This window comes from Sarcophilus harrisii, chromosome 2 (assembly GCF_902635505.1).
Source record: "Sarcophilus harrisii chromosome 2, mSarHar1.11, whole genome shotgun sequence".
In the NCBI taxonomy this organism is placed as follows: Eukaryota; Metazoa; Chordata; class Mammalia; order Dasyuromorphia; family Dasyuridae; genus Sarcophilus; species Sarcophilus harrisii.
The window spans coordinates 370635118-370662223 of NC_045427.1; the positions used below are offsets into that span (position 1 = coordinate 370635118).

The following is a 27106-nucleotide window of genomic DNA, read 5'->3' on the forward strand; positions in this document are numbered from 1 at the left end:
TGATCCAATCTAGGAAAAATAAATGTAGCAAGTTGGATTAAAAAAATATTTTATTAAAACAGACTGGCTCTTCAGATACAAGTCTTCTGCCCAGGCTCTCCCTCTCCTCCATGACAAGTTAGAGAGCCACTTGTGAGATACACTGTTTTAGACAGGAACATAATGAATATTGTTCATTGAGTAAGACAGCTTGATCTTTCTTCCCACCTCCAGAGCTGAAACCAAGGGCCTGTCCAGGCTTCAGCTCCCTCTACATAGCATCAACAGCTAACTCTTTGCCCTTCTAGCCTGAAAAGCAGGTTTCAGCAACCCTGCTTCTGAGTATTCAGCTGTAACAACTTGGCTCATTCCAACAGCATCCCCTAGGTGCTGAAAGTGGAACTCTTAAAAGAGTTGTCTACCTTCCTCAGCTTCAGAAGGACAATCCCACCAAGCAACAAAGAAACAAGGCTCTTAAAGCATTACCTGCTAAAGTGCCATAAGGGGTTGTTCTTAAAAATATTTTGGTTGGGAAAAAGGACTAAAAACTGCAGCTTGTCTCTGAGTCAGGAGGGAGAGAAAAGTGCTTGCTAAAAAGTCCAGCTGCTCTAACTGTAGCAAATAGAAAATGTCTTCAGACAGGATTCAATCAGCCTGCAGCTGGAGCAATGACCCTTGCTAATCCTCAAGCAGTGGTATCCAAATGCAGAAACTGAAGATCTTTGAAGAACACATCCAGCTTCTGTCTTATGAATCAGGACTTAATAAGGGACTGGCAATCCAGCCTAGAAAGTAGTAGTCTATGGTGTGACTGAAGATAGGTTGAGTGGAGACACCCTGCGTGTAGGTGTGTTGTTAGCAGACAGTGATGCAGGTAGAAAAAAGGGAGCAGATATCTCTGTGGTGGAAGTTTCTCCTTGATTCCGCAACTGTAAGATCTGTCTAAGTAGGGCTTTACCTTCTTCTCGAGTCTGAAACAAATAATGTTACTCAAGTTATAAAAAAGTTAAGCCAATACTTCTTTTAAACTTTTTAATATATTCCTCAGCCTGACCACCCCCACCCTTGAAGGATAACTGTTTAAATCAGAATCTTGATTGAATACTAGCACTCACATCATTGAACGAACAACATTTCTGTGCACAGGCCGAGGCTTCATCCCAGAGTTTGCATTTAAAGTAGTACTGAGCCAGATATCGGAAAGCAGTGCTCACCTCCAGGTGCTCCACTATTTCCTAAAAAGGCAAAAGAAGAGAAATTACTGAAGTGACAGTAATAGATGCACTGACTTTTAACTTCTTTGCTTCTGACACATACCCCACATGAATAGATATCCTGAATGTATTTGATGTAACACTGGGCAGCTTGTTCTGATTCAGTCAACTGTTCGTGGAGTCTGAAAGAAATGGATTGTAAGGATAAACAGTTCTCTGAACAAAGATTTAAGCAACACATAACACAGACCCAGAGCCTAAAATAAACTGGACTACATGAAAATAAAAAATTAAATGTAAACAACCATAGTATTAGCAGTGCAGACTACATTTAATAGTCACATCCATTAAAAAGAATAATTATTTTCCTAATGATAAATATGAGAAGAGTTCTGGAGGAAATTTAACTACAAAAAAAACCCCAAAACAAAACAAAAACAAAAAGCCCACCTGTTAAAGTGATCGCAAGTTATATGGGTTTCTAAGTTGTCCTGGCTGTAGCGAGGAGCAAAGTGACAGTGTAGGACAAGTTTTTCTGTTTGCCTTGTTGAATATGTGATTAATTTTTTTCCTTTCATCAAATCCATGCACTGCTTGTAAAGTTCTATTAGTTCCTTAGCAGCACCTCACCTAGTTAAGAACTTCTTCATAATATAGTAATGTGACCTAATTGACCTAAGGGAAAATCACATTTCTTGACTTCTCACAAGTCCTACAGCTTTAGTTCCCCATTAGGAGTACTCCCAGACACTCCCAGAGCATATAGGGCTGAAACACTTAGAATGTTTGGTCTTTTTTTTACTCACTTTGCTAGTTTCACGAGAGCCATTTTCTCCACATCTCCCACAGCGTAAGCTCTCCAGTAACACTGCCAAAGGGACAAAGTGGTTACTGGAGCCACCCCATGCCTACCAACAAGCAGACAATTACCTTGAGGCTCAGGCTTCAGCAAACCCTGCAGGAGCTCAGTGCAGAAGAACACTTTCTTGTTCACACTGAACAAGTGCCAACAAAGCTCAGGTGGCAAGTACCTGGCCACAGACAACTTTCCACAGATTGTGACCTCCGGCACTGCCTTGCCTGGCCGACACTGAACAGAGAACTGCACATGAGCAGGCAAGGTATAGAGCCCAGCACGTACCCTGCTTGAGACTGGCGTATGCATCAGATTAACACCAAATGAAGTCAGAAACAGACCGACCAACCTTTATTAAATTGCAAAAATGTCATGCAATGCTCCAATACCCAACCCCAGGCACCTTTTTGGCTTCCACGAGCTGATTGAGTTTCTCGTAACATTCTCCTAGGGCCACCAGCATACGGGAATCATTGGGTCTATGAGATAAGGGAGGCTACGGTCAACAGCTATTTGTAACTTCTGTCCAACCACTGCCACCATCCCAAATCAATGTATGGACTATTCCACTGTTTCAAGGTATTTTTCATAGGATACTAGATCCTATGTCTTGCTATAGGAACTTTTCTAGATTTGCATGTTTTTTATTCATTTTAACTGCATGACAAAAGATAGCAGTTTTACATATGCTTAATTTTAAGAAATTTGCCCTGATCCAGTTGAAATGACCTATGCAATCACACTACTAAACTTTGGAATTTCCCAAAGGAAAAAAACTTTAAATGACTCCAAAGAATTTCCAAAGATTTTTGACAAGTCAAATTATTAATTCTGATTCCTTGAGTGCACTATCAGCGTACACTAATTAACCTTGATTTATATCAGATTGTCCCACATCAAAGTGGTCAGACTTACCGGAGTTGGTGAGCCCGTCGATAGTAATAAAGGCAGTAAAATGGCATCTTAAGAATTTCATAGGTTTGTCCAAGGCCATACCAGGCTCTGTAATCTCTCTTGTTTACCTCAATAGCATGTCTGAGAAATGGAAATGTATTGTTATGCATATGAGAATAGATCCATACAATGCTGATACCCACAAAATACTTGTTTCCCTAAGGTAGCCTGGCCTTACCCCAGCATATACACACCTGTAAGCTTGAATAGCTGCAGATGTATTCTTCATTTCCATGTACTCATGTCCCATGAGAGTCCAAGCCCCAAGATAGCGGGGATTTAATTTTAGGGCTCTCTGAAAATAAAGGGCTGCTTTCTCATGCTGGGAACGTAAGCTGTAGTAATTACCTGAGAACAACAAGAAAATAAGAACTAGAGATTTACAAATAGAAACTCACTGGGATAAAAAGAATATAGTTGGAGACAAAACCAGCATATTGTCTATTTCATCTGGATCAGGGCAAATTTCTTAAATTAAGCATATATAAAACTGCTATCTTCTGTCATGCAGTTAAAATTAATAAAAACATGCAAATCTAGAAAAGTTCCTACAGCAAGACGTAGAATCTAATATCCTATGAAAAACCACCTTGAAGCAGTATTTAAAGATAAGAGAAGCTTTGGAAGTAAGATAGGAAAAAGCAAAAGACCAGTGACAGAACCCCAGCTGTCCAGTCAGGGGAAAAAATGGATAGTGGAAATACCAAATGTGGGTAGGCGGGTTAAAGGCCATATTATGGCAGTATAGGAGTGAAACAGGAGATATGACTGAAGAGGAATCATCAAAGAATTTGGGTTGAACAATGATATTGGTTAGTGGTAGAGGGGTGAAAAAAAAAAAGGTAAGGCTCCTAACAAAGAAGCCAATTTAGACCAGTGCCTTGGGAACAGATGCTAGCAGGGAAAGATGTGCTATGGATAGTAAGGTCGGGCAAATGGATGTCAGTTTTTCTTTCTTAAAGTCTCTCCACATTTCTTCTCTCTTCAGAATCTCAGACCCTTCTTTCTCCTCCCCCCCAATCTCTATCACATTCTTTCTCTTAGCTAGTTATATTAGAAAAATAAAAGATTTTTCTTATATTATATTTATTTTAGTAAGTTTTGTTCTGTCTATACTGAATTGTTTAAATGGTTAAATTTGTTTTTTGGTCAATATCCATGATTTCACTGGTATAGGAAACTCCTGGTGAGAAAACATCCTCAATCAGTGCAGATCAGATCAGCAGCTATTGCCCTGAAGAATTCCTGGGGCACTAAAAGGTTGGTAAGAGACTTTCATTAGGTTACATAACTGGCTGGTGTTAGAAATAGGACCTGATCCTGAAGCTAATTCTCTTAACTGTACCATGCACCCTCTTGAATGTTTTAAATATTTCTCTCTTAAGAAAAAAACAACTTAACTCTAACTCTCACAACTAATTTTTCCAAGGATCAGAAAAAGGAACAAAGAAAGATACCTCAGGCCCATTCTATTGTCCTGAAATCTGCAATTTGACCAATTCTCTTAGGGATCTGGTCAAAATTGTCCTCACCCCCATTTTACTTTAAAAGTCTTCATTACTAGGACTATTCCATTTTGTGAACGCTCTTCAGTTTGTTTACATCATTCTAATACTGAGAGATTAAGAAATGAATCTAATACCTTTAAGCATGATCTCAAGGAAAAACGAGGTTCTCCTACCATCATGAAATATAGTGTTTGGATGCTTACCACTTTAACAGGAACACCTATTCATAAGAATATTCATAATTGCCAGGCAGAAAAAAAAAAATCAACCCCTTTTATTTTAACATGTCTACTTCTAGGACTGACTTTTTTTGGTTGTTTTTTCCTAGATGAGGATGGCATTTTCCATCCAAAGTTTATTGGAATTGCTTTGAATCACTAAATTGCTGAGAGAAGCTAAGCCTATCATAACTTATCATCACACAGTCTTGCTTTGCTCTATCTGATGTTTTTCTGGTTCTGTCACTTCACTCAATTATCAGTTCATGTAAATTTTTCCAGGTTTTTCTGAAATCAGCCTGTTCATCATTTCTTACAAAACAATAGTATTCTATTACATTCATATACCAAAACTTATTTAGCCATTCCCCAATTGATGGATATCCACTCATTTTTCAATTCTTTGCCACTACAAAAAGAGCTGTTATAAACATTTTTGCACACATGGGGCCTTTCCCCTCTTTTATGATCTCTTCGGGAGGACTAATTTCTTTAATCCTTTCCCCAACCTACTCACAGCACTCCAATTAGAAAAATGACTTTTACCTATTACACAGCAGGTCTCTACCCGATATTTGTCAATTTCACACAGATTATGAGCCAGATAGCTCAGTTCAGGTTTCATACTCTGAAGGGAGAGAAAAAAATAAATTTGATAACAGAAAAAAGAAATCCCTAGAATGTCTTAAAAAAAAAAAAAAAGTTAAATGTCAGAAAAATTATTAATTCAGCTTGATAATATCCATACCCAAATTAGTGTTACTTAATAAAATCAAGACAAAAGGAAAAACAGCTCACCCTAACATAGAGCAAATTGGAGAATGTATCCATATTTTCAATCCTGTAGGGGTCTTGTTTCCTTAATTCATTGAATATAGAGAGGGCTTTGTCAATATCTGCATAATGAAGAGAGTTCAGTAAGCATAGGATACTTCTTTTATGTTTGATATCATTTTAGTATCCTGCCTCACTTACCTCTAATATTGTGATAGGCAACCGCAATTTGAGAAATGATGTACGTGCTCTTAGAAAAGCCCACATCAATGAGAGACTGATACTTCTGTAGGGCCTCCTCTATCAGCTGCAATTCTGTATATATATGAGCCAAAAAAAATTCCTTCATCCAAGTGTCTGGCAAAGACAGGAACTTCAGCTGGCAGCAATTAAGATCCAAAGAAAAGATATATTTACAAATTAGCCATTTATGTCCCAACTCCCTCCCAAACATCAACCAAATAACCAACCAGCAGCTTCCTAGGTATCTATTATGGGCTCAGTACTGTATTAAACAAAATAAAAGATAAGATCCCAGTCTTCAATATTTTTAAACTCTAATTTAAGAAACAAAATCAAAATAGAAAATAACAATGATCAACCAGAGAGCATAATTAAGTGCTATAATTGTAATAGTTTTATGTAAGAATTTCTGAAAAGGGCAAATTAGGGAAGGCTTCAAGGAGAAGGAAGAACTTCAAAAAAAGATTTTAAAGAATGGTTAGCATGTAGATGAGAAAAGAAAAGGATACCACAAGTGAAAAAACAATTCGGAGGAAATAGTCTAGATTGTGAAGAGGACAATGAGAAAATGAAGCTAAATGGAATAAAGGATTCAAGCATGGAAGAGGGAGAAATAAGTCTCTTTCTCTCATTTATACATACATACATACATACATATATATATATATATATATATATATATTCACAATATTTAAATATTTATATAGTATGTATATATAATACTATATATGTATGTATATGTATATATGTATTTATAGACACATACATATATAGTAGTATAGTTGTATAGTATATAGATGTGATAGAATTTTCTTTAAAAACGGGAAAAAAGAAAAAGAAAAGTCAAAACATTATGGTACCACTGCCAGAGAAAGGAAAGTTGAAAATTGAAAAGCTTGTTTGCAAGGAAAAAGGAAGAGTATGGTTTTGGAAACGTTGAGTTTGAGGTAATCACAAAGAGTCAGGTGATTGAATCTTGGGTGAAAAGGACAGAAGAAAAGATGCAGGTTTCGAAGTCATCAAGAAGCATCTTCATTAAGGGAGAAGGGAAGAAGAGATCCAAGAAAGGAAGACAATTCTTGGCTCTTTAAACATGCCAAGGGACAGCTAGATGGCACAGTGGAAAGGGCACTGGTTATGAAGTCAGGAGGACTGGAATTCAAATCCAGCTTCAAATAATTAATACTTCAGGGCGGTGTGACTGTAGGCAAGTCACTTAACCCCAACTGCCTCAGCCAAAAAAAAAAAAAGACAGAGAGAAAGAGACACATTTCTTGTTAGTCTCCTTTGAGGGACCCTAATAATACCTGGAAAAAAAACAAAACAAAACAGAAATAAACGCTAAAGATAATCTAGCTCTAAAATGCTAAAGACATCAACATCAAAGAAATTATCAAAATTTCTACAGAATTTACAAAAGAAATCTTGGAGAAACAACTAAATTCATCTAATTCAATTCTTAAAGTCAGAAAAAATATTCCTAAATTATAGGGACAAGGCTAAACAGTCCTCTTGAAAGGTAACAAAGTTTAGATATAGAAAAACTCCATATGAAGAAATAATTTTCTAATATAATTTGAAATTAAGCTAATATTAAACATGAAACAAGAGTAGCCACAAATGATCACTAACTAGCCAGCGATCTTTAACTTCAAGATCAGATCTCTATAGTAGCAAAATAATTCAAAAAACATATATAAGAGTCAACTACATTAGCAAGCAAAATTTCAATAAACAAATGAAAGGACTAGTTAAATATTTCAGTTAACTAGTGAACAGGATGGAAAATGCACATGGGGGGCAGCTAGGTGGTGCAATGGGTAGAGCACCAGCCCTGAAGTCAGGAGTATCTGAGTTCAAATCCAGTTTCAGTCACTTAAACACTTCCTAGTTGTGTGACCCTGAGCAAGTCACTTAACCCCAATTGCCTCAGTTAAAAAAAAAAAAGAAAGAAAGAAAGAAAGAAAACGCACATGAAAGACTTTCCACAGCTTCTTTCTCAACTTACCAGCTTTTTCTATTTTGTTTTTTTACTTACCATCTCTTTGTCTGTGATCAGGTTACATAGCTCCAGCCAGGCTCCCCAGTGTAAAGGTAAAATGTGGGTCGCTTCCACAAAAACATCAATGGCCTCTTTTACCAAGTCCAGCTTCCGAAGCACCACCCCATATCTAGGAAGTGAGAAAATCATCAGAGAGAACAAAGCAAAAATCAAGATTTCACATGACAACTATTATTCAAGTGACCTAACTGAGAGTTCCTAAAGTCAGGAAGATGCTAGTTTAAATCTAGCCTCTCAGACACATACTAACTATGTCTCTGATCTTAACTTCATTTGCCTCAGTTACCTCATCTATAAAATAAGAATAAGAATAATACCTACTTCCTAGAGTTGTTATAAAGATAAAAATGAGATAATATTTCTAAAGTACTTGGCAAATCTTAAGACTGCAACAAACACTAGTGATTATCATACAGAGCTTTATGTTTTACAAAGAACTCTATTCACAAAAAAGCCACATGGTACCAGGTGCCATATGTGTGTGTAATTGATTTCATTTGAAAGATGTAGAAACTGAGACTTCTAGAAATTAAATAACTTATTAAATACCACACAGTCAATGAGATAGAACATGGACTCAACCCAAAGTTTTTAGACTTCTGGCCCAATGCCCTTTCTGCTATGTCTTGGTGCCTTGCTATGCTGTGCCTCTTCAAAAAAAAACTCAGGAAGGGGGGAAAAAAAAAAAAAAAAAAACTTCCAATGATTTTCCAGACTTACAGATAAAGGCCAAATCCGTCAAGTTCTCGTGCCTGGTGCTTTTTGCTGAGTTCAACTCTTAGCTCTCTCAGGGCTTCATTCTTCACCTGTCCTTTCTCCAAGGGGCCTATGAACATAAAAAAAAAAAAAAAACTCTGAAGATCAAACTAGTTTGTTTTATTCTTTTAGGTTAATACTCCCTGTGGCATAAAGTGAAAAGTTCATACTTGCTTAGTACTTCTAGGAAACAATAACTACAAGGAACCAATTAACCTTAAATTTTTCTTAATTTGGCTGAAAAGTGAGGCCTTTGGCCATTCAACTCTTACACAGCCCAACAATCATACCTAACACACACCAGTTTGCTAGTTATTTTTTTCCAAAAGGTAAGTTGAGGAACTTCATACCCAAACTGTCAACTGTTTCATCATCCTTTTTCTTTTCTCCAGACTGTAAAGGAAAATAAAAAAGATTTTACTATTCATTCTTGTTTTATGCTTTTTTTTTTTATTAAAGCTTTTTATTTTCAAAACATATGCATGGATAATTTTTCAACATTAATCCTTGCAAAACCTTGTGTTCCAATTTTTCCCTCCCTCTCTCCTAGATGGCAAATTATTCAATATATGTTAAACATGGTAAAACTGTTAAATCCAATATATGCATACATATTTATACAATTATCTTTCTGCACAAGAAAAATCAAATAAAAAAGAAAAAGAGAAAGAAAATAAAATGCAAGCAAACAACAACAAAAAGTGAAAATGTTATGTTGTGATCCACACTCAATTCCCACAGTCCTCTTTGGATGTAGATGGCTCTCTTCATCACAAGATCATTGGAACTGGCCTGGATCATCTCACTGTTGAAAAGAGCCATGTCCATCAGTATTGATCATCATATAATCTTGTTGTTGTGCTTTTACTGTTCATTCTTAAATATGTTTATAACAATAAAATTTTACTCTATATTCTTAAATTCTTCATAAGGGCCCTAATCCACTCAAAACAGTATCTCCAACTGCCAATACATATATTTGTCCTACTTTATCGCCCTCTAAAGTTTTGATTATGAATTTGCTCTCAAAAGAATATATATATTGTGATGATCAACTATGAAAGACTTGGTTCTTCTCAATGGTTCAGTGATCCAAAGTTATCCCAATAGACTTTGGACAGAAAATGCCATCTGCTTCAGAAATGAAATTAAGGAGAATGAATGTAAATCAATACATGCTGTGTTCACTTCTTTTTTCTGTTTTTTTTAAATCTTCCCTATGATTTTTCCCTTTTGCTCTGATTTTTCTTTCTAAATATGATTCATAAATCAATGTGTATTTAAAAATAAATTTTAAAAAATACATCTTCCATATTTCAGAAAACATTGGTAAAAAAAAACAATTTTAAAAATTAGTTTAATAACACTATGCTCAAAGCTCACAATTTAAGTGAGTTTGCCAAAAGATGCTCTTTCATCTTTATTGCTACACATCAGACAGTTTGAAGGTACATTGTATGACAAGAAAAACATAAAACAGCACTGAAAAAGTCCATTACAGCTCTGAAAGGCCAAGAAATGTGGGCAAAGTGCCTTCAACCAATTTTAACAGCTTTGAATGAAACAAAATGCATCAAATGAGATTTTAAATCAAAATAGGCCAGGCTACCTTGTACCTCAACAGATATTTCTAAGTTTCTTCTATCACCCTAGTGGGTTATTTAGGAAGCGATTTAAATAAGAAACCCTTTGTATACCTATTGATACCACAATTAAAGAGGAACATCTAGTTCCCTGGACTCTCCCATAAAGGCTATAAATATTGTTACTGTATCTTTAAGAGCCAAATGGGATATTGAGGAGCAGTTTGGAGTTACAGCTGTATTATAACTGTCATTCTAGGAGGTTCTCCATATGAAGTCAAGGACAATTTGTTTGGTTTCAATTATGATCTATGAATAGTTCTGAAGAAGAAATACAAAAAAGAAAGTTAAGAGCGACTTCTTTCTTTTTAGTACTGTCTTAACTGTTAATTCATGGAGAAACATTGTAAAAACAGTTTTATGGAGAGTCTATAGAAAACTCAAGTTTATAATGCATTCTACAGTGACTGTTAACCTCTGATGACTAAAGACAAATAAACAAAAATTAATTATTTTATTCTTGAGAAATTGAATTTAACTTTTGAGAATATGAAGAGAATTCTTAAGACATTAATTAGTATCTTGAGCCAACCAAATGGTAGAATTGTGTTTCCAGGAGAGAAAACAAATCATTTGCCATCAAACTAAGATTACTCTGGCTGTACTCTCTCACAACTAAAATATTGTAAATAATTGTCCATTTTATTAGCGATTCTATCATTAATAAATTATACACCCAGTAACTTTAACATTTATTTAGTCCTAAAAAATTAAGAGATGTAAATAGAGAGCTATAAGTAACTACTGTTGGGAAAGGAGATTCTTCTGCTTTATTAAATAAGTGACATATAATGAAGAGGGAAAGAGCCTTGAGTTAACTGATAAAGAAAAATATGTTGTAATTTTATTAATAATAAATTATTCAACATATGTCTGGGCTACTTTAAAGTTCAAGATGAAAAAATTAAATAAGGGAATGAATCATTAGCAGGATGACTTGACCCTACAAGTAAGTAAAAATGATCCCAGATCCTGCTACATAAACAAAGGAAAACATTTTTTCTTTTTGGTGCCCAATAAGAAAACCGCAGTAAGCATATTATAGGTGCTACAGCCACAACAACTAAAGACCCAGAAAAATTCTTGCTACTAAAGTCCTTGGCATTATCAAATGATTCAACATCAAAAGCTGGTTCAATTTTTTGTGGCAATAACATCAAAGAGGCTGCTGTACCCTAAGGACTACAGTAATTTTCATTTGCAAATAAAACATCTTTGTGTAATTTTGGCAATTAGAATATCTTGGACTATCTTGTTTTTCTGTTCATATCCCCAGCACTTAGAGCAGTGCTTGAATATAGTAAGCATTTAATAAATATTTTTTTTAATATCTGGTATAGCACTCACCAAGTATCTTGAATACATATACAGGAAATAGGCTTTCTGGCTCTTGCAACCACGAAGGAAGTGAGCTGCCCGATCATATTCTTTTACATCAAAGTAGGCCTTGGCTAGAGTGTAAGCATCCAAATCTTGTGCATCTTCCTAGAAAAGACAATTTGGAGAGATGGTTTTTTTCTTGCAGGGGAAAAGAAAAAGCTGGGAGAAGAAAAACACAGGTAATAGGGTGTAAGCAATGAGATTCCAGATAATATATCTGTGAACTTCTTTATTAATGTTGAAAATTTATGAGACCAACCAAATTTCTAAAAAGAAAATTTCCTATAGTTTAATGTTAAAGTCATCACTTATATTGACATAAACCAAGAAATATATACCTAGAAAAAACTGAAAATTTGAATACAGGAAAAATCTTTTTGAACTGTCAGATCTTGGCTCTGCTGCTGACTGATATGAAGGTCTTAGAAAACAATACCTGTTTATAAGAATATTACAAATCATATAATATTTAAGATTAAAGTCCCATATAAATGCAAAATAATTGCTAATTTGAACTATTCTTTAAAATAATTTTAAACTCATTTTTAACTTAAAACAAAAACAAAAAAACAAAAAATATCGATGTACACAACACAAGAGAATTCAATATGAAATCAAGAAATCTCCATTTTTTAAAAAAACTATGTAATAAATAGTTCACATTGTTTTCAAAACTATCTTAAGATGGAGAAAAATAGAGGTTAATCTGGAAATTAAAAAAAAAAAAAAAATAGGACTTCATTCCCCCAAAATCAATCTTCCAGATAAGATAAACATTCCTTTTGTCACAAAAGATTACAATTTAGGATCCATGTGAATTTAGTCTAATGGGAGGGAAGAACATTTTTTGATATGCAAAATCAACAAAAAAGCAGAGTATCATCAAAGTTTAAAAAAGAAAAAGTTACAAACAACTATGAATAAGTTGTAATCTCAGTGTAAATCATGAGAAATTATGGAAGAATAATCAAAAGAATAGTTGTTTTGATAAGCAAATAGGCTTGAGAAAAAAAATGCAAAGGAGAAGAATAAGATGATTATGAGTATTATATTTACTAAGAAAGGAGAAATGGGGGGAAAAAAAAGGCAAAAAAATAATGAATGGGAAAAAGGAAAACAATCCTAGAGCAAAACCTCCATCACATAGGAGAAAATACAAAAATTGAATTTATTTAAAAGTTATAGAGTTAATAGAAAATATAATTGTATTTAGGATTATGCAAATGTGTACTAAAGTTTTAGAGGATTAGTAAAGTTAAACAAGAAAGATGGTACTCCTTTAAAAAAAAAATAAAGTCTGATAGAGTCTAGCTTTTTAAATTGTGGGTCATGACCCCATATGGGGTCTTGCAACTAAAATGTGATTTATTACCAGTAAATACTGGATTTGAATACCTATTTTATATTCTTATATACACAGCATCACATAAAAATTTCTTGATTCATGAGTGGAAAAAGTTTAAGACACTCAGTGATAGAGAATAAATTAAATTTAAAAATTATAACCTTCAATGAATTCCATTATAAAAAAAAATTTAAATTTTAAATAGATTAAAAACATTTAATAATATGCAACTATAGAAAACATACCTAATGCAGTAAAAGACAAATTGGATGGACTAAAATTTACTATGTTTGCATATTCTCTAAAAATCTAAAAATTGCAGTACTGCTACTGGAAAAAAAGTTGAATTCATATTAGACATCTTAATAAATACACAAGGGGAAACAGAGACAAATAAATACACAAAGGGAAGCAGAGACAAGATGGCAGAGTAAAGGCAGGAACTCATCCAACCTTTCCCCCAAACCACTCAAAATTCCTTTAAATGACGACTATAAACAAATTTTAAGAGTGTCAAAACACCTCAAGAGAGAGAACATTTTCCAGCTGAAGACAATTTAGAAGGTCAGCAGAAAAGGTCTGTGAGAGTCCAGCATGCAGTCCTAGTCTAGGTCACACCAACACAGTTCCAGCTCTAGCCCAGCAAGGAAGGACTCTTATTTTAGCACATTAGATTTTACAGCTATAGTGGGCAGGACATTCCTAACAGTTCCAGGGCAGAAAAGAGGGCTTGTGATTAGGTCCCTAGAAGGATCTCTGAAAAAAGAGCTGCACAAAATCCCTGAAACTTGGGACAATGTACCCTCTACCCTGAAAACAGAGCCCTACTTTTACAAAGAGTTTTAAAAGCCAAATAAGAAGCTAGGAAAATGAATATACAACAAAAAAGTTTCTGACCATATCAAGTTACTATGGCAATAAGAAAGAGCAAAACACACACATTCATAAGATAAAGTCAAAGCAAAATCCAAAGCCTCCAAAAGGGGGGGGGGGGGGGGGAGAGAAAGGAGGGCCCTCAGGCCATAGAAGAACACAAAAAAGATTTTGAAAATCAAGGAGGAGAGACAGGAGAAAAATTAAGTGCAAAAAAACTCAAAAAGACAACAAGGAAAATGCCTTAAAAAGCAAAATTTGCCAATTGGGAAAGGAGGTACAAAAGCTCACTGAAGAAAACAATTCCTGAAAAATTAGAATTGAGCAAATAGAAGATAATGCCTTTATGAGAAATCAAGATACAATAAAGCAAAACCAAAAGAATTATTATTATCATTATTACTGATCTACATGAAAGTCATAACCAAAAAAAGAAGCTGAACATCATCTTTCAAGAAATTATCAAGGAAAACTGCCGTGATATTCTAAAAATCAGAGGGCAAAATAGAAAATGAAAGAACCTACCATTCACCTCCTAAAAGAGATTCCAAAATGAAAATTCCCAGAAATAGTATAGTCAAATTCCCAGACTTCCAATTCACAGAGAAGATATTGCAAGCATGCAAAAAGAAATAATTTAAGCATAGTGGAACTACAATCAGGATAACACAAGATTTAGTAGCCTCTACATTAAAGGACTGAAAAACATGGAATATAATATTTTGGAAAGCAATGAAGCCAGGATTATAACCATGAATCATCTATCCAGCAAAACTGAGTATCGTCTGTCAGAGGAAAAGGTAGACATTCAATGAAATAGAGGATTTTCAAGCAGTTGTGATGAAAAGACCAAAGATAAATGGAAATTTTGATTTTCAAATGCACAACTCAAGAGAAACATAAGGAGGTAGTCAGGAAATTGATATCATAAGAGACTTAAGATTTATCTATTTACATTCCTATATGTGAGGATAACACTTGTAACTCATTAGAACTTATTACAGCAGTTTGAAAGAATATATATATAGAGGGCACAGGTGTGAATTGAATATGAAGGGAAAATACCTAAAAAAAAAAAAAGATTAAATTAAGAGGTGAAAAGAATGTACTGGGAGAAAGGGAAAGGGAAAAGTGAAATGGTATAAATTATTTGACATAAAAAGGAGGCAAGAAAAAGCTTTTACAGTGAAGGGGAAGAGGGAAAGGAAAGGGGAAGTAAGTGAACCTTACTCTTTTTAGAACTGGCTCAAAAGGGAAGTAAGATTTCTATATTCATATTGAATGTGTATATATATTCCCTGCAGAAAAATAGGAGGGAATGGGATATGGGAAGTGAGGAGAGTGATAAAACATAAGGCTTATTTGGAGGAGGGAGTGGTCAGTAGCAAAACACTTTTGAGGAGGGAGAAGGTAAAAAAAAAGAGAAAAAAATAGAAGGGGGAAAATACAATTAACAATAACTGTAAAAAAGTTTTTAAAGCAAGCTTCTCTGATAAGGTCTTATTTCTCAAACAGAGAGGGAACTGATTAAAATTTATAAAAAAGAGTTATATCCCCATTGATAAATAATCAATGCTCAAAAGCTCAAAAGACTATAAATTCATGCATATCCTTTGATCTAACAATACCACTACTAGGCATGAACACCAAGAGATTAAAAAAAAAAAAAAAAAAAAAAAAAAAAAGGACCTATATGTACAAAAATATTTGTAGCAAGCTCTCTTATCGGGACAAAATATTGGAAATTGAGGAGATGCCCATTAATTGGGGAATGGCTGAATAAATTGTCATGGGATATTATTCTTCTAGGAGAAATGATGAACAGTACGCTCTCAGAAAAAAAACCTGGAAAGTCTTCTATGAACTCAAGCAAAGTGAAATGTACTATATACAAAATAATGGCAATGTTCTGGAATGACCAGTTTGCTATTCTCAACAGTACAATGAGCCACAACTACTCTGAAGAACTTATGATGAAAAATCCTATCCATGCTCAGAGAAGAAACTGATTTTGTCTGATTAGATTGAAACATTCTCCCTCTTCCCTTTCTTCCCTTAACTATTTTTTTTAAGATTTTTTTTTTTTATCAGGGTGGGGGATCTAGGTTTTCTTTCACAACATGACTTATGGAAGTGTTTTGCAGAATTTCACATGCAATTAATGGGAGTTGGGGGTCTAGAACCCAAAAGTTTTAAAAACAAATGTAAAAAATTAGTTTCAAATGTAACTGAGGGAAATATTAAATTAAATTTTAAAAAAGAAATAAGAAAATCATGCTTACGACATATCACTGACAATAGAAATATTAAACATCTGCAGAATTAATGGCATAGAAAAATTATAAAAGAAAACAAATAATTAATAGCCAGAGATTTCAAAGTGCCCCAATAATGGAGTATTACCAGCAAAAATAAAGAAGAAATACTAATATTTATAAATGACAAAGAAACTAAATTTAACACATATAGAATAGGTAGAAAATGTAGCCCCCCCCCCTTTTGCAAATGAATGAAACATTAACAAAAACAATCTTCTAGAATCTAAAGAAAAAGTTAAGAAATTATAAAATACTAAACTTAGAAATATTGCAATATGACACATAATGGTTGAGTGACCCTGAACTAGTTCCTTTATCTCTAAGTGCTCTGAGAAACTACCTAAGATTATAAATTGAAGAAAAGGCTGATCTGCATTGGCAGAGGATGAGGTCATCCAAGAGTTCTTTATGTCACTGAAATCACAGATCTAATCTCTCTGCCTTGTTGTTGTTTGTTCTCTGTTCTTGAAGAGGCCATGACATCAGAGAGGTGATGCTGTCAAGTGAATTGGATTTAAGTGAGGAAGGAGGTCTCCTGTCCCACTTTTTCCTCCAGAGACATCTGGGTCCAGTGCCCATATCTAGATCAAGACACTAGAGATGGCCTTGAATACAAGTCTTTTTAAGCTAAGGTCTTCAACAGGTCTCAGTTTTGTTTGATTAAGACTGCACCCATTCAGTAATTAAGGCTAGGTAGCAATTGAAGCAAAGAATTTCCTTTTTCACAATAGTAAAAAAAAAACAAAACCAAAAAACCCACCAACATATTTAAGTTTGGGAGGGGAAGCCTCTCAGGGTTTCTGGCCAAAGCAAAATATTCACATTCAATCTTAATTAATTAAGGACCCAAACAACGACCAAAAGGGTTTGGCCTAGGACCAATTGTTGGACAATCAATGAGAATCAGAGTGGTTTTAGTTTAAGGCATAGTTCTTTTTTTTTTTTTTTTTTTAAATTTAATAGCCTTTTATTTACAGGATATATACATGGGTAACTTTACAGCATTAACAATTGTAAGGCATAGTTCTTAAAAAAAACAAATCTTGCCAGTAAACTTCAGGACATCTAGGGAGGGTTCAGAGATCCAAAAGAAAAAGAATAGAAAATACAAAAAGGTCAAAAAATGGAGGGGAAAAAACCATTTGCACCACAACTGAGGAATCATCAGACTAATTCTGTTATATGAACACTGAGAATTACTATTGTGCCTTAAGAAATGACAAATATAAACAATACAAATAAATATGAAAAGAAATGCTGTAGTGATTATAGAAGAAATAAACAAATACACAACTAGAAAGGGGAAGCTATAGTCAGCCTGTTGTGCCATAGTTCTCTTTTATTGTTCTGCTTCAGTTTCCCTAATTGTTCTGCCAGTTTCCCTGGTTGCAACCCCCTTTTCTGCCCCATTAGAACTGAGATAATTAGGGCTATGAAGATCTGACATTCTAGAAGATATGATTCCAGATGTCCTATCTCAGATACCTAATTAGCATTGTTTATAACTCTTAAGTTTCAGACTTCCTGTCTCTAACTGCACACCTCCTTAACTCCCAGTTTGTAAGAATTTTTGGTCCTAACCTGTCAGAACTGAATTGATGGTCCCTGACTGAAGATTCCCACTAACCAGAGTTTGGACTCCACCTCCCTTTCCCCTAACACCCCCCCCCCCCCCCCCCCCCCCCCCCCCCCCCCCCCCCCCCCCCCCCCCCCCCCCCCCCCCCCCCCCCCCCCCCCCCCTCCCCCCCCCCCCCCCCCCCCCCCCCCCCCCCCCCCCCCCCCCCCCCCCCCCCCCCCCCCCCCCCCCCCCCCCCCCCCCCCGGCCTTTGTTTAGCTACCCCAGCTTGGAGCTATGCATATATATGTCATTGAGAACTCACATTCGCTGCTACATGCTTTGAGACATCAGACCTGGGGGCAACATGCCCCCCAGCACAATCTCTCCCTCTCAGAAATCCAATAAAATATTAAAAACTCTCTAATCTCCATCTTGCCTCAGTTTCTCCGACATTACAAGCCAATGACCAGAAAAGCCCTAATATAGGAGATGGTACGTTAACTCAGCTTGGAAGGAAGAGATTGTAAGAGGTTAGGGTTAGCAGGAGTGCAATGTAGGCTAGGGAAGACCTGGCACAGATATAAGAGGACAGGAAATAGAATGCTACATATCAGCAGAGGGAGGCCAGTTTGTTAGGAATATGAAGTGCACAAAGAGGAGTAATGTTTAATAACCCTGGAATGACAGGCTCCATGGAGATTGTGAAGGCTGTAAATGCCAAACTGAAGAATTTGTATTTGATCCCAAAGACAAGAAGGAGCCATTTGGAAGGCACTGAATAAGTGATCAAAAATAAACAGAAACAAGTGCAGAAGGGGGACACAGACACAATGAGGAAGATTTTATTTCTATCTTAGGAATTCATTATAGAAAAACGAATGTAAGTTTATGGTATAAAACTTCTTCTTTTGGACTTGAAAATGTTGGCAGACAATTAAATTCATAATTTTTTTTTAGCCAAACTTCTCATGAAAGGGTTTTCTTTGTCTTTATTCCCAATGAATGGAATATACTGAGTGAAGATCCCTCATGGGAATGTGGGCTGTAACTATAATTTGAGACTTTACAATAACAAGTTAAAAAGCTGCAGGTGTTCTATTGTCTTAAATGAACATTTCCCTTCCATTTCCCTTCCACCTCAATTAGCATTCAAGTACTTCCTCCATTATGGCTTTGGGAGTTCAGGTAAAGATTCTCTCATCCAAGAATATCTGCTTATATAGCAATTCTCTAAGGAAATCTAAATTAAGAGTTTGTTATTTACTAATATTCTTTTGTTTCTAGGATAGATTTCTGTGTTTAGAGTATAAGCCTACACTCCTCCAGACAACAGAAGATAATGGGAGGAGGTGGGGAGGAAATGGTTCTGCATTCAGGTTCTATTTAATCTTGTGTTTTGCAGTTTGTGCTTGCATTCCTTTACTGACACCTTGTCTGTAAGAAGTTGTCCTTTCTTGTGAGATTGTCATAAATCTTTTTTTTTTTTTTTTTTTTTTTTTTTTTTTGCTTTTTCACCTCAAGAGTCTCTGATTTTTAATTTGGGTGAGGATCACTGTCCCACACACCAACAATACACATGCAAAACCTAAGCAAAATTCTTAAACACTAGATAAATAACAGTAAAGGTTTAAGATTCACTCTGGGAGGCAGTCAAGATGGAAGTAAAGGAGGGACTCAACCTAAGCTCTTCTCTAAACCCCATCATGTACCTTTAAATAAATCTGGGAAGGGAAGACCTTAAATTCTAGAGTGGCAGAACTCACAAAAAGTCAGAGTGAAATTATTTTCCAGCCCAAGAAAACTTAGAAAGTTAGGAAAAAAGTAGGCTGGACAAGGGTGAATGAAGAGTGCAGTCCTACACAGATTGTACCAGTGTAGATCAGGCCCCAGAAACCCAGAAGCAGGCCTTGGGGTAACTGAAGCAGTGGCAGCAATGGTGGTTTCCAAGCCTCTCATATCCTATAGATGGTAAAGGGATCAAAACAGATAAAAGGAGATTTACAGGAGTCCTTTTGCTGGCACCAGAGGCAAAACTTGTTGCATTGACTATACTCAGATTTAGGTTGCAGTCATGGATCTTAGTCCCAGTGTGAGGAAGAACACTAGCACAGCAGGGCTTGCAACCATAAGGGAGCAAATGAATAGGATTGAAACGAATGCTTGTGATCACTCACAAACTAGGTCACAGTAGAAAAGAGTAGTAAACAGACATTTCCCTATATCACACCATCTTGGAAGAGGCAAAAGCTTACAGGTTTATAGAATTGCCTCTGAAAACAGCTGCACAAAAAAACCTGATGCTTGGGATATTGCCCCCTCCACTTGAAAACTCCACTTTAATACAGAGTTAAATTCAGGAAATAGGCTGGAAAATGAATAAACAGAAAAAAAAAATTCTGACTATAGAAAGTGACCTTGTCACTATATTCAAAATATGAATTGGTGTCATGCCTTGGCAGAGATCAAAACAGATTTTGAAAATCAAGTTAAGGGGGCAGCTAGGTGGCACAGTGGCTAAAGCACCAGCCCTGAAGTCAGGAGAACCCGAGTTCAAATCTGAGGTCAGACACTGAACACTTCCTAGCTATGTCACCCTGAGCAAGTCACATAACCTCAATTTGCCTCAGCAAAAAAAAAAAAAAAAGGTAGAAGAAAAACTAGGAAGAGAATGATATAAGAAAATCATGAAAAAAAGAATCAACAACTTGGGAAAAGGAGACACAAAACAACTTGGTAAAGGAGACACAAAAAAATGCTGAAGAAAATAACACCTTGACAAACAGACTAGGCCAAATGGAAAAAGAAGCATAAAAATCCAATGAAAAGAATGCCTTGAAAAGCAGGATTGACCAAATATTCTATTTATACATATATGATACATATTCTAGTGTTATATAAATATACAGATTCTAATATGTATGTAATATATATTCTAGATATATACAAAAATTCACTGAAAAAAAGAACTCCTTAAAGAATAGAATTGGCCAAATAAAAAAGGAAGTACCACCACTCACTTGAAGAAAATAATTCCTTAAAAGTTAGAATTAGGCAATTGGAAGTTAATGACTTTGAGACATCAGAAACAAACAAAATCAAAAGAATGGAAAAAAAAAAGGAAGAAAATGTGAAATGGAAAATATCTTAAAATGATATATAAATGATGATATCTCATCAAGTTGAAAATATCAAGTCAGTTTTCCTTGATAATTTCTTGAAAGATGATGTCCAGGCCCTTTTTTTGATCATGACTTTTAGGCAGTCCAATAATTTTAAATTATCTCTCCTGGATCTACTTTCTAGGTCAGTTATTACTAATTCAACTGAGAAATCCTGAGGTCTTCTCTGAGATTGGACTTTTTTTGTCAGGAGTTCAAATTGGACCTCAGATACTTAACACTTCCTAGCTATGTGATCCTGGGCAAGTCACTCAACTCCCGATTGCCTCAGCAAAAAAAATTTAAAAATTAAAAAAGGCCAAGGTTTTCCACTACATCCAGAGCCTCTCTAGTCATCCTGAGCTATATCTTTCTACTGAACCCACGTGCTCTGGAAGAGAAAGTGAGGCTAATTATTTTGCACAGCAACCCTCACTTAAATCCAACTCACTTGCATGTCATGGCATCATTTCCCTGATGATGAAGGACAAACAACCACTTCTGTAAGTAGAGCTGCTATGCTGGGAACAGGTGGAACAGGTCATTTTGGCAATATATTCCTCCCTCCTTCCTTTTCTTTCTTCACAGTATATCATACCTTACTTGTGGGTACTCTGGCTAAAGAAATGTAAAACCTTTTATTTCATTGCTGAAAACCCTCCAAAATACCTTAGGATATGCTAGCTAGATTTCTTTCTTAAGAATCAAATCAAATCTTTCTGAGTCTCATTGACTGACACTCAAAGAGAGTGTCTGTCTGTTTGTCTGTCTGTCTGTCTGTCTGTCTGTCTCTCTCTCTCTCCCCCCTGCCCCGCCTCCTTCTTTCTCTCCATCCTCCCCCCATCCCCTCTCTCTGTCTTTTGCTGAGGCAATCGGGGTTGACTTGGCCAGGCTCACACAGCTAGGAAGTGTTAAGTGTCTGAGGACCAGATTTGAATTCAGGTCCTCCTGACTTCAGGGCTTGTGTTCTATCCACTTCACCATCCAATTGCCCCATGGCATCATCTCCTTGATGACAAGGTCACAACAACAACAATAATCACAACCACAACAACGATTCAACCATTCTAGAGAGCACCTTGGAACTATGTCCAAAGAACTATAAAACTATAAAACCAAAGAGTATGCCCTTTGACCAAACAATACCATGCTAGCTCTGTATCCTAAAGATATTAAAAAAAAAAAAGAAAGAAAGAAAGAAAGAAAAGAAAAGCTCCTATGTGTACAAAAATATTTAGAGCAGCTCTTTTAGGGGTAGCAAAGAACTAGAAATTAAGGCAATGTTCATCAATAGGGTTGGCTGAACATGTTGTATATGATTGTGATGAAATGTACTACTGTGTTTTAAGAAATGATAAACAGGGTGCTCTCAGGAAATCATAGAAAGACTTATATGAACTGATACAAAGTGAAATGAACAGACCAGGAAAACACTGTACACAGCAATACTGCATGATGATCTATTAAAAAACTCAGCAATATAATGATCCAAGACTAATTAGGTGCTACTCATCTCTAGAGAAATAACTGAATGCAGATGACTTTATTTTTCTTGTTTTTTTTGCTTGTATTTTCACTCACAGAACAACTTAAATGGAAATGTGTTTTGTATGACTATATATATATATATATATATATATATATATATATATAAAACTTAAGAAAAATTGCTTGCCTTCTCAGCTGAATGGCGCAATGGAAAGAACACAGGCCCTGAAGTCAGGAGGACCTGAGTTCAAATATGACCTTAGACACTTAACACTAACTAGCTATGGCACCCTTGACAACTCATTTAACCCCAATTGCCACACCAAAACAGTGGTGGGTTAACTGATTTGTCCAAAGTTATACAGATAGTAAGTAGCAAATTTCTGAGGCCAATGTGAACTCAAATGCTCCTGATTCCAGGACCAGTGCCCTATCCACTGTGCCACCTAACTGCCCCATCATAACTTTTAGATGCATTAGTTTGATAGCTGAGCAGATAAGTCCTGATTAACATTTCCAAATGAATGTTTCACAGACACTTAGATTCAATATGTCTATTTCTATGAAAGTCACCATCACTCTTCTAAGTATCCAGGTTGACAACATCAAGAGTATTTTTCCAGGTTTTCCAGGTTTATTAAATATTACTCCCCTTTATATATTTTATAGTCCAGACAAATTGGAATTTATTGCTGCTGACGCATAATGTTCTATCTTCTGTCCTTCTACATCTACGCTTTTGTACAGGCATTTCTACAACCTGCAATGTACTCCTGCTATACCCCTGCCTCTTAGTTACCAAGTGCTAACTTTGCAAATATTTTTTTACATACATATCCCAATAGAATGCAGATTCCTTCAGAACATATAATTTTTGTCTTTGAATTCTCAGCACTGAGCACAGTTCCTGGCATGTAACAGGTACTTCATTGATTTACTAATTGATAGAAATAGAATAAGAAAAAGACTCTGGAAAGAATTAGGATTAGATTTAGGGCAGGAAGAGACTTTAAAAATCACTTGAAGATGATGGGCACTGAAGCCCAGGGATATTAAATAACTTGCCTAAGTCACGCACACAAATATCAGAGACAGAAGCTATACTCCTACTACAAATCTATTCCTCTCTCCACTGTGCCTCCTAGAGACCATTTTACTGAACTTTAAATGATGCACACGAATTCTACAGGCAATAAAAAGAAAGGAGACATTCCAGGCACAAGGTATACTGACAACAAAGGCATAGGCACATGTTCAAGAGCTATGAGTAGTCTAGTTTAGCTCAATTAGAGCACATGGATAAGCTAGAAAGGTTTGAGGATCTTGAATGCTAGCAAAGGAGTTTGAAATGTACTTAGAGGAACCACTAAATATTATTGAGTAGAAAAGTGAAATAACAGATCTATGCATAAGACTATTCTGAAAGGACACAAAACACGAATGAATATAAATTACTAGGAAGGGATTACACCTTTCCTATGAAGAAGTGGTATGATATAATGATATATAACAAATACCTAGTTAAGAATCAAGATTCCCTGTTATCTAGTCACAATATAACATTACCTATGGAAGTTACTTTACCTCCCTGGACCTAAAGTTCTCCATCAATTAAAATGAGAATAATTAATCCCTGCTCTGCCTTCCCTCACAAAGTTGAATGTGGAATGGAAAGAAGTTTTAAAGATCAAGGTCTAGTCTCTAGTATTATGGAACAGGAACCTAGAGACAGGAAATGACTGGAGACATGCTTAGCAAAATACAAAAAGTATGACAAAATTGGAAGCAGTTATGTTAGAGAGCAGGAGTCCTCAAACTATGGCCCGCGGGCCAGATGCAGCAGCTGAGGACATTTATCCCTCTCACCCAGGTCTATGAAGTTTATTTAAAGGCCCACAAAACAAAGTTTTTGTTTTTACTGCAGTCTTGCCCTCCAACAGTCTGAGGGACAATGAACTGGCCCCCTATTTAAAAAGTTTGAGAACCCCTGTTATAAAGTAAGAACACTTGCCATGAAATTGTTTAACAGAACCTGGAGAAAGAAAAATTTAGTGGAGGCATATAAGCTGTCTTCAAACTACTCTCCCAATCCAGAGTTTGCTTAATCACTAACTATCGGAAAATAAACTATGCCCAATCTCTACCTCCAATTCTGTCAACCTCACAGTCCTCAAGCTTGCTCAATCTCTCACTCCAATCTTGACAGGTCTTACTGTGCTCTCTGGAATTCAACTTTTATAGTCAACAAATTTCCTTTCTTTTTGGACCCCTTCCTCTCACACTCCATCATCTTGTTCTAAGGGACAACTGGATTCCCCTAAAGAATATAACATACCTTGCCATTTTCTTCAGCACTGGCTGAACCTTAATTCACACAACCTACACAGAGTAGCAATGCTTGTTCCCCACTGCTACTGATTTTATGAATATCATTCAGAAACCTCTTCTTTTGACTTCATTCAATTACAAATTTTCCACTTATTCAAATCATAGTAGTTGTTGTCTACAGCTCCTACGTCATTTTTCCTCCATTCCCGAAGAATTCAGTACCTGGCTCATTGTCTTCCTCTCCTTCCTAGGTCCTTTTTGATACTTCTACATTTTTGTTGATAATTCCTCAAACACCCTAACTTCTCAGTCCATCAATTTCAAGTCCCATGACCTACTCTTCCAATCTTCCAAGTCTTCTTCCCATTTTCCAGGGATATTTACATTCTGGATCTCACTATACACATAAGTACTCAGTTCTACTTTCTTGACCCAAACTTTTGACATTCCTCTAACCACAACTTTCTAACATTCCATTCTCTCCCTATACCTCATTTCTCTGCAACCTTTTCTTCAAGAGGTGATACTTGCCAGCAGTCACCTAGCAAAGTGCCCTATAGTTACAGTCTTTGCATTGGCTCTTCCCTATACCTGGAATACACTCTTACTACATTTTCTCATAGAATCTTATTTTTCAAGATATAGTTCAAACACCTTACATGAAGCATGATTCCCTCAAACTATGAATGCACTTCCAACTTTGCATATAACATAACATCAGAAAGGCAATACCATGACATGAAAGTGAATTAGATTTAAATGAGGGAGAACTGTGCAAAGTCACCTGCCTCACTTTCTCCTCCAGAGCCATCTGGATCCAGATATTGATCAGGACAACTGGAGATGGACCTCATGTGCATACACACATATAGTAGGAAGTTTTGTTTTTTTCTCTTTGTATCCACATCATCTTGCAAAGAGCTTTTAACGTTTTTTTCCCCACTACTGACTTCTTTTTGCCTGAGAAATTTTATGTGACCCCATATATAAATATATTAATATATTATATATAAATATATAAATTATGTATATATAATATATATTATTAATATATTAAGTAGCTATGTAAATCAAACATTTATTAATAATAAACCATAATTTCATGACCTCCACATTCAGTTACAAGACCCCATATGGGATCACAAACCAGTTTAAGAAACTAAGATCTAGCAAAGTATATGCCATATTTGTTGCTGTTGTTCAGTTGTGTCTGAATTCATATCCCCATGAACTTGTCCAAGAGATTTTCTTGGCAAAGATCTGGTATGGTTTGTCATTTTATTTTCCAATTTTAGGCAGACAGAAGTTAAGTGACTTGCTCAGGGTCATAGTTGATATATCACATAGTTGATATCTGAGATCATATTTGAACTCTACTCTTTCTGACTCCAAGTTTACAGCTCTATCCACTCTGCCACCTTACTACTCCCACATGCCATGTACTTAAAAAGTGTTTGCTGACTGACTGAAATTTATGGAGGGCTGTCCGTGGAAGAGGAATTAGATATGCTTTACTAGGCCACAAAGGAAAGAACCAGAAGCACATTACAGAGTCAAATATAGATTCAACATAGAGACAAAACTTCCTTAAAACCTGTTAGTATCCTAAAGTAAAACATGATGCTCACTAGATAATGGAAGGTCAAAATTTCTAAGTGGAGACTAGATACCAACTGTCAAGTCCCAGATGTAGAGGGTAACCCTAATAGACTACCTGACCTAATAGTCATTCTGAGTTAGGGTTCTCCCGCTCACTAGCTGGATGGCTCCGGACAAGTCACTTTATTTCTTAGGGTCTCAAGTTTCAGTTTAAAATAAAGAGGCTGAGTCAAAAGATCTCTAAGGCCCTTTCCGCCGTACACTCTATGCTACTCCCTCGGTTTACTCCGTCGAGCTTCGGTTTTTCTCATTTCTAACATGGAGACAGTACCTGAACTGGTGTCCTTTTTTCCTTAACGAGAACACCACGAGAGGTCAAAGAAACGTGGTATGTAAAGGGTTTTGTCCATTCCGGACCGGGAGATGAGGTCCTTATTCAGGCACCTGTAACGGAGATGGGGGAAGAGGATAGGGAAAGTCATTACCTCAGTGAGGGGTGGAGGCGGCGGCAGCTCAGACAAGGGCAACGGCGCCAGGGAGAAGGCCAGTTCCGAGGCCCTGAAACAGAGAAAGGCCGAGACAGTAAGGGAAAGGGGCATCTGCAGCACAGGGTCCGGGCCCGGCTTCCCACTCCGTATCCTCAAGCCTTACCATTTCCCACTATGTTGCAAACCTCGCTCCCGGCTCAACCCCGCGATCCGGAGGAGCTGCTTCTTGATTTCCCTCAGATCTGAGAAGTCGCTGCAAGTTCCCGGAGCTACCACAGAAGGCATAGATGCCGCCACAACGGAGACCAAAGCAGCCATCTTCCTGGCTCCGTCCCCCTACTCCGGCCAATCACGCGAGGTGATA

At 36.3% G+C, this 27106-nt stretch overlaps 1 protein-coding gene across 1 annotated transcript; it reads right to left on the reverse strand.

Moving 5' to 3' along the window:
* Positions 1 to 32: 32 nt before the first annotated feature.
* On the reverse strand, positions 33 to 27106 carry CDC23 (cell division cycle 23). The gene is made up of 16 exons (XM_003756583.4): positions 26906 to 27106; positions 26740 to 26812; positions 11555 to 11692; positions 8915 to 8957; positions 8529 to 8634; positions 7785 to 7917; positions 5705 to 5882; positions 5528 to 5625; positions 5276 to 5357; positions 3198 to 3351; positions 2965 to 3084; positions 2453 to 2528; positions 2000 to 2061; positions 1297 to 1375; positions 1095 to 1214; positions 33 to 950 (listed from the first exon to the last, which is right to left on the reverse strand). Exons 1-16 carry the CDS (start codon positions 27058 to 27060, stop codon positions 780 to 782), a joined length of 1788 nt encoding a protein of 595 aa, XP_003756631.1. The 5' UTR covers positions 27061 to 27106; the 3' UTR covers positions 33 to 779.

Bases quoted from the DNA above. Each gene is read 5' to 3' on its own strand.
- CDC23 (XM_003756583.4), bottom strand. From the start codon at position 27,060: ATGGCTGCTTTGGTCTCCGTTGTGGCGGCATCTATGCCTTCTGTGGTA. The intron at 3,085-3,197 runs GTGTGTATATGC...TCCATTTCTCAG, and splicing joins GCAGCTATTCAAGCTTACAG to ACATGCTATTGAGGTAAACA. The intron at 2,529-2,964 runs GTAAGTCTGACC...CTTATCTCATAG, and splicing joins CGACGGGCTCACCAACTCCG to ACCCAATGATTCCCGTATGC.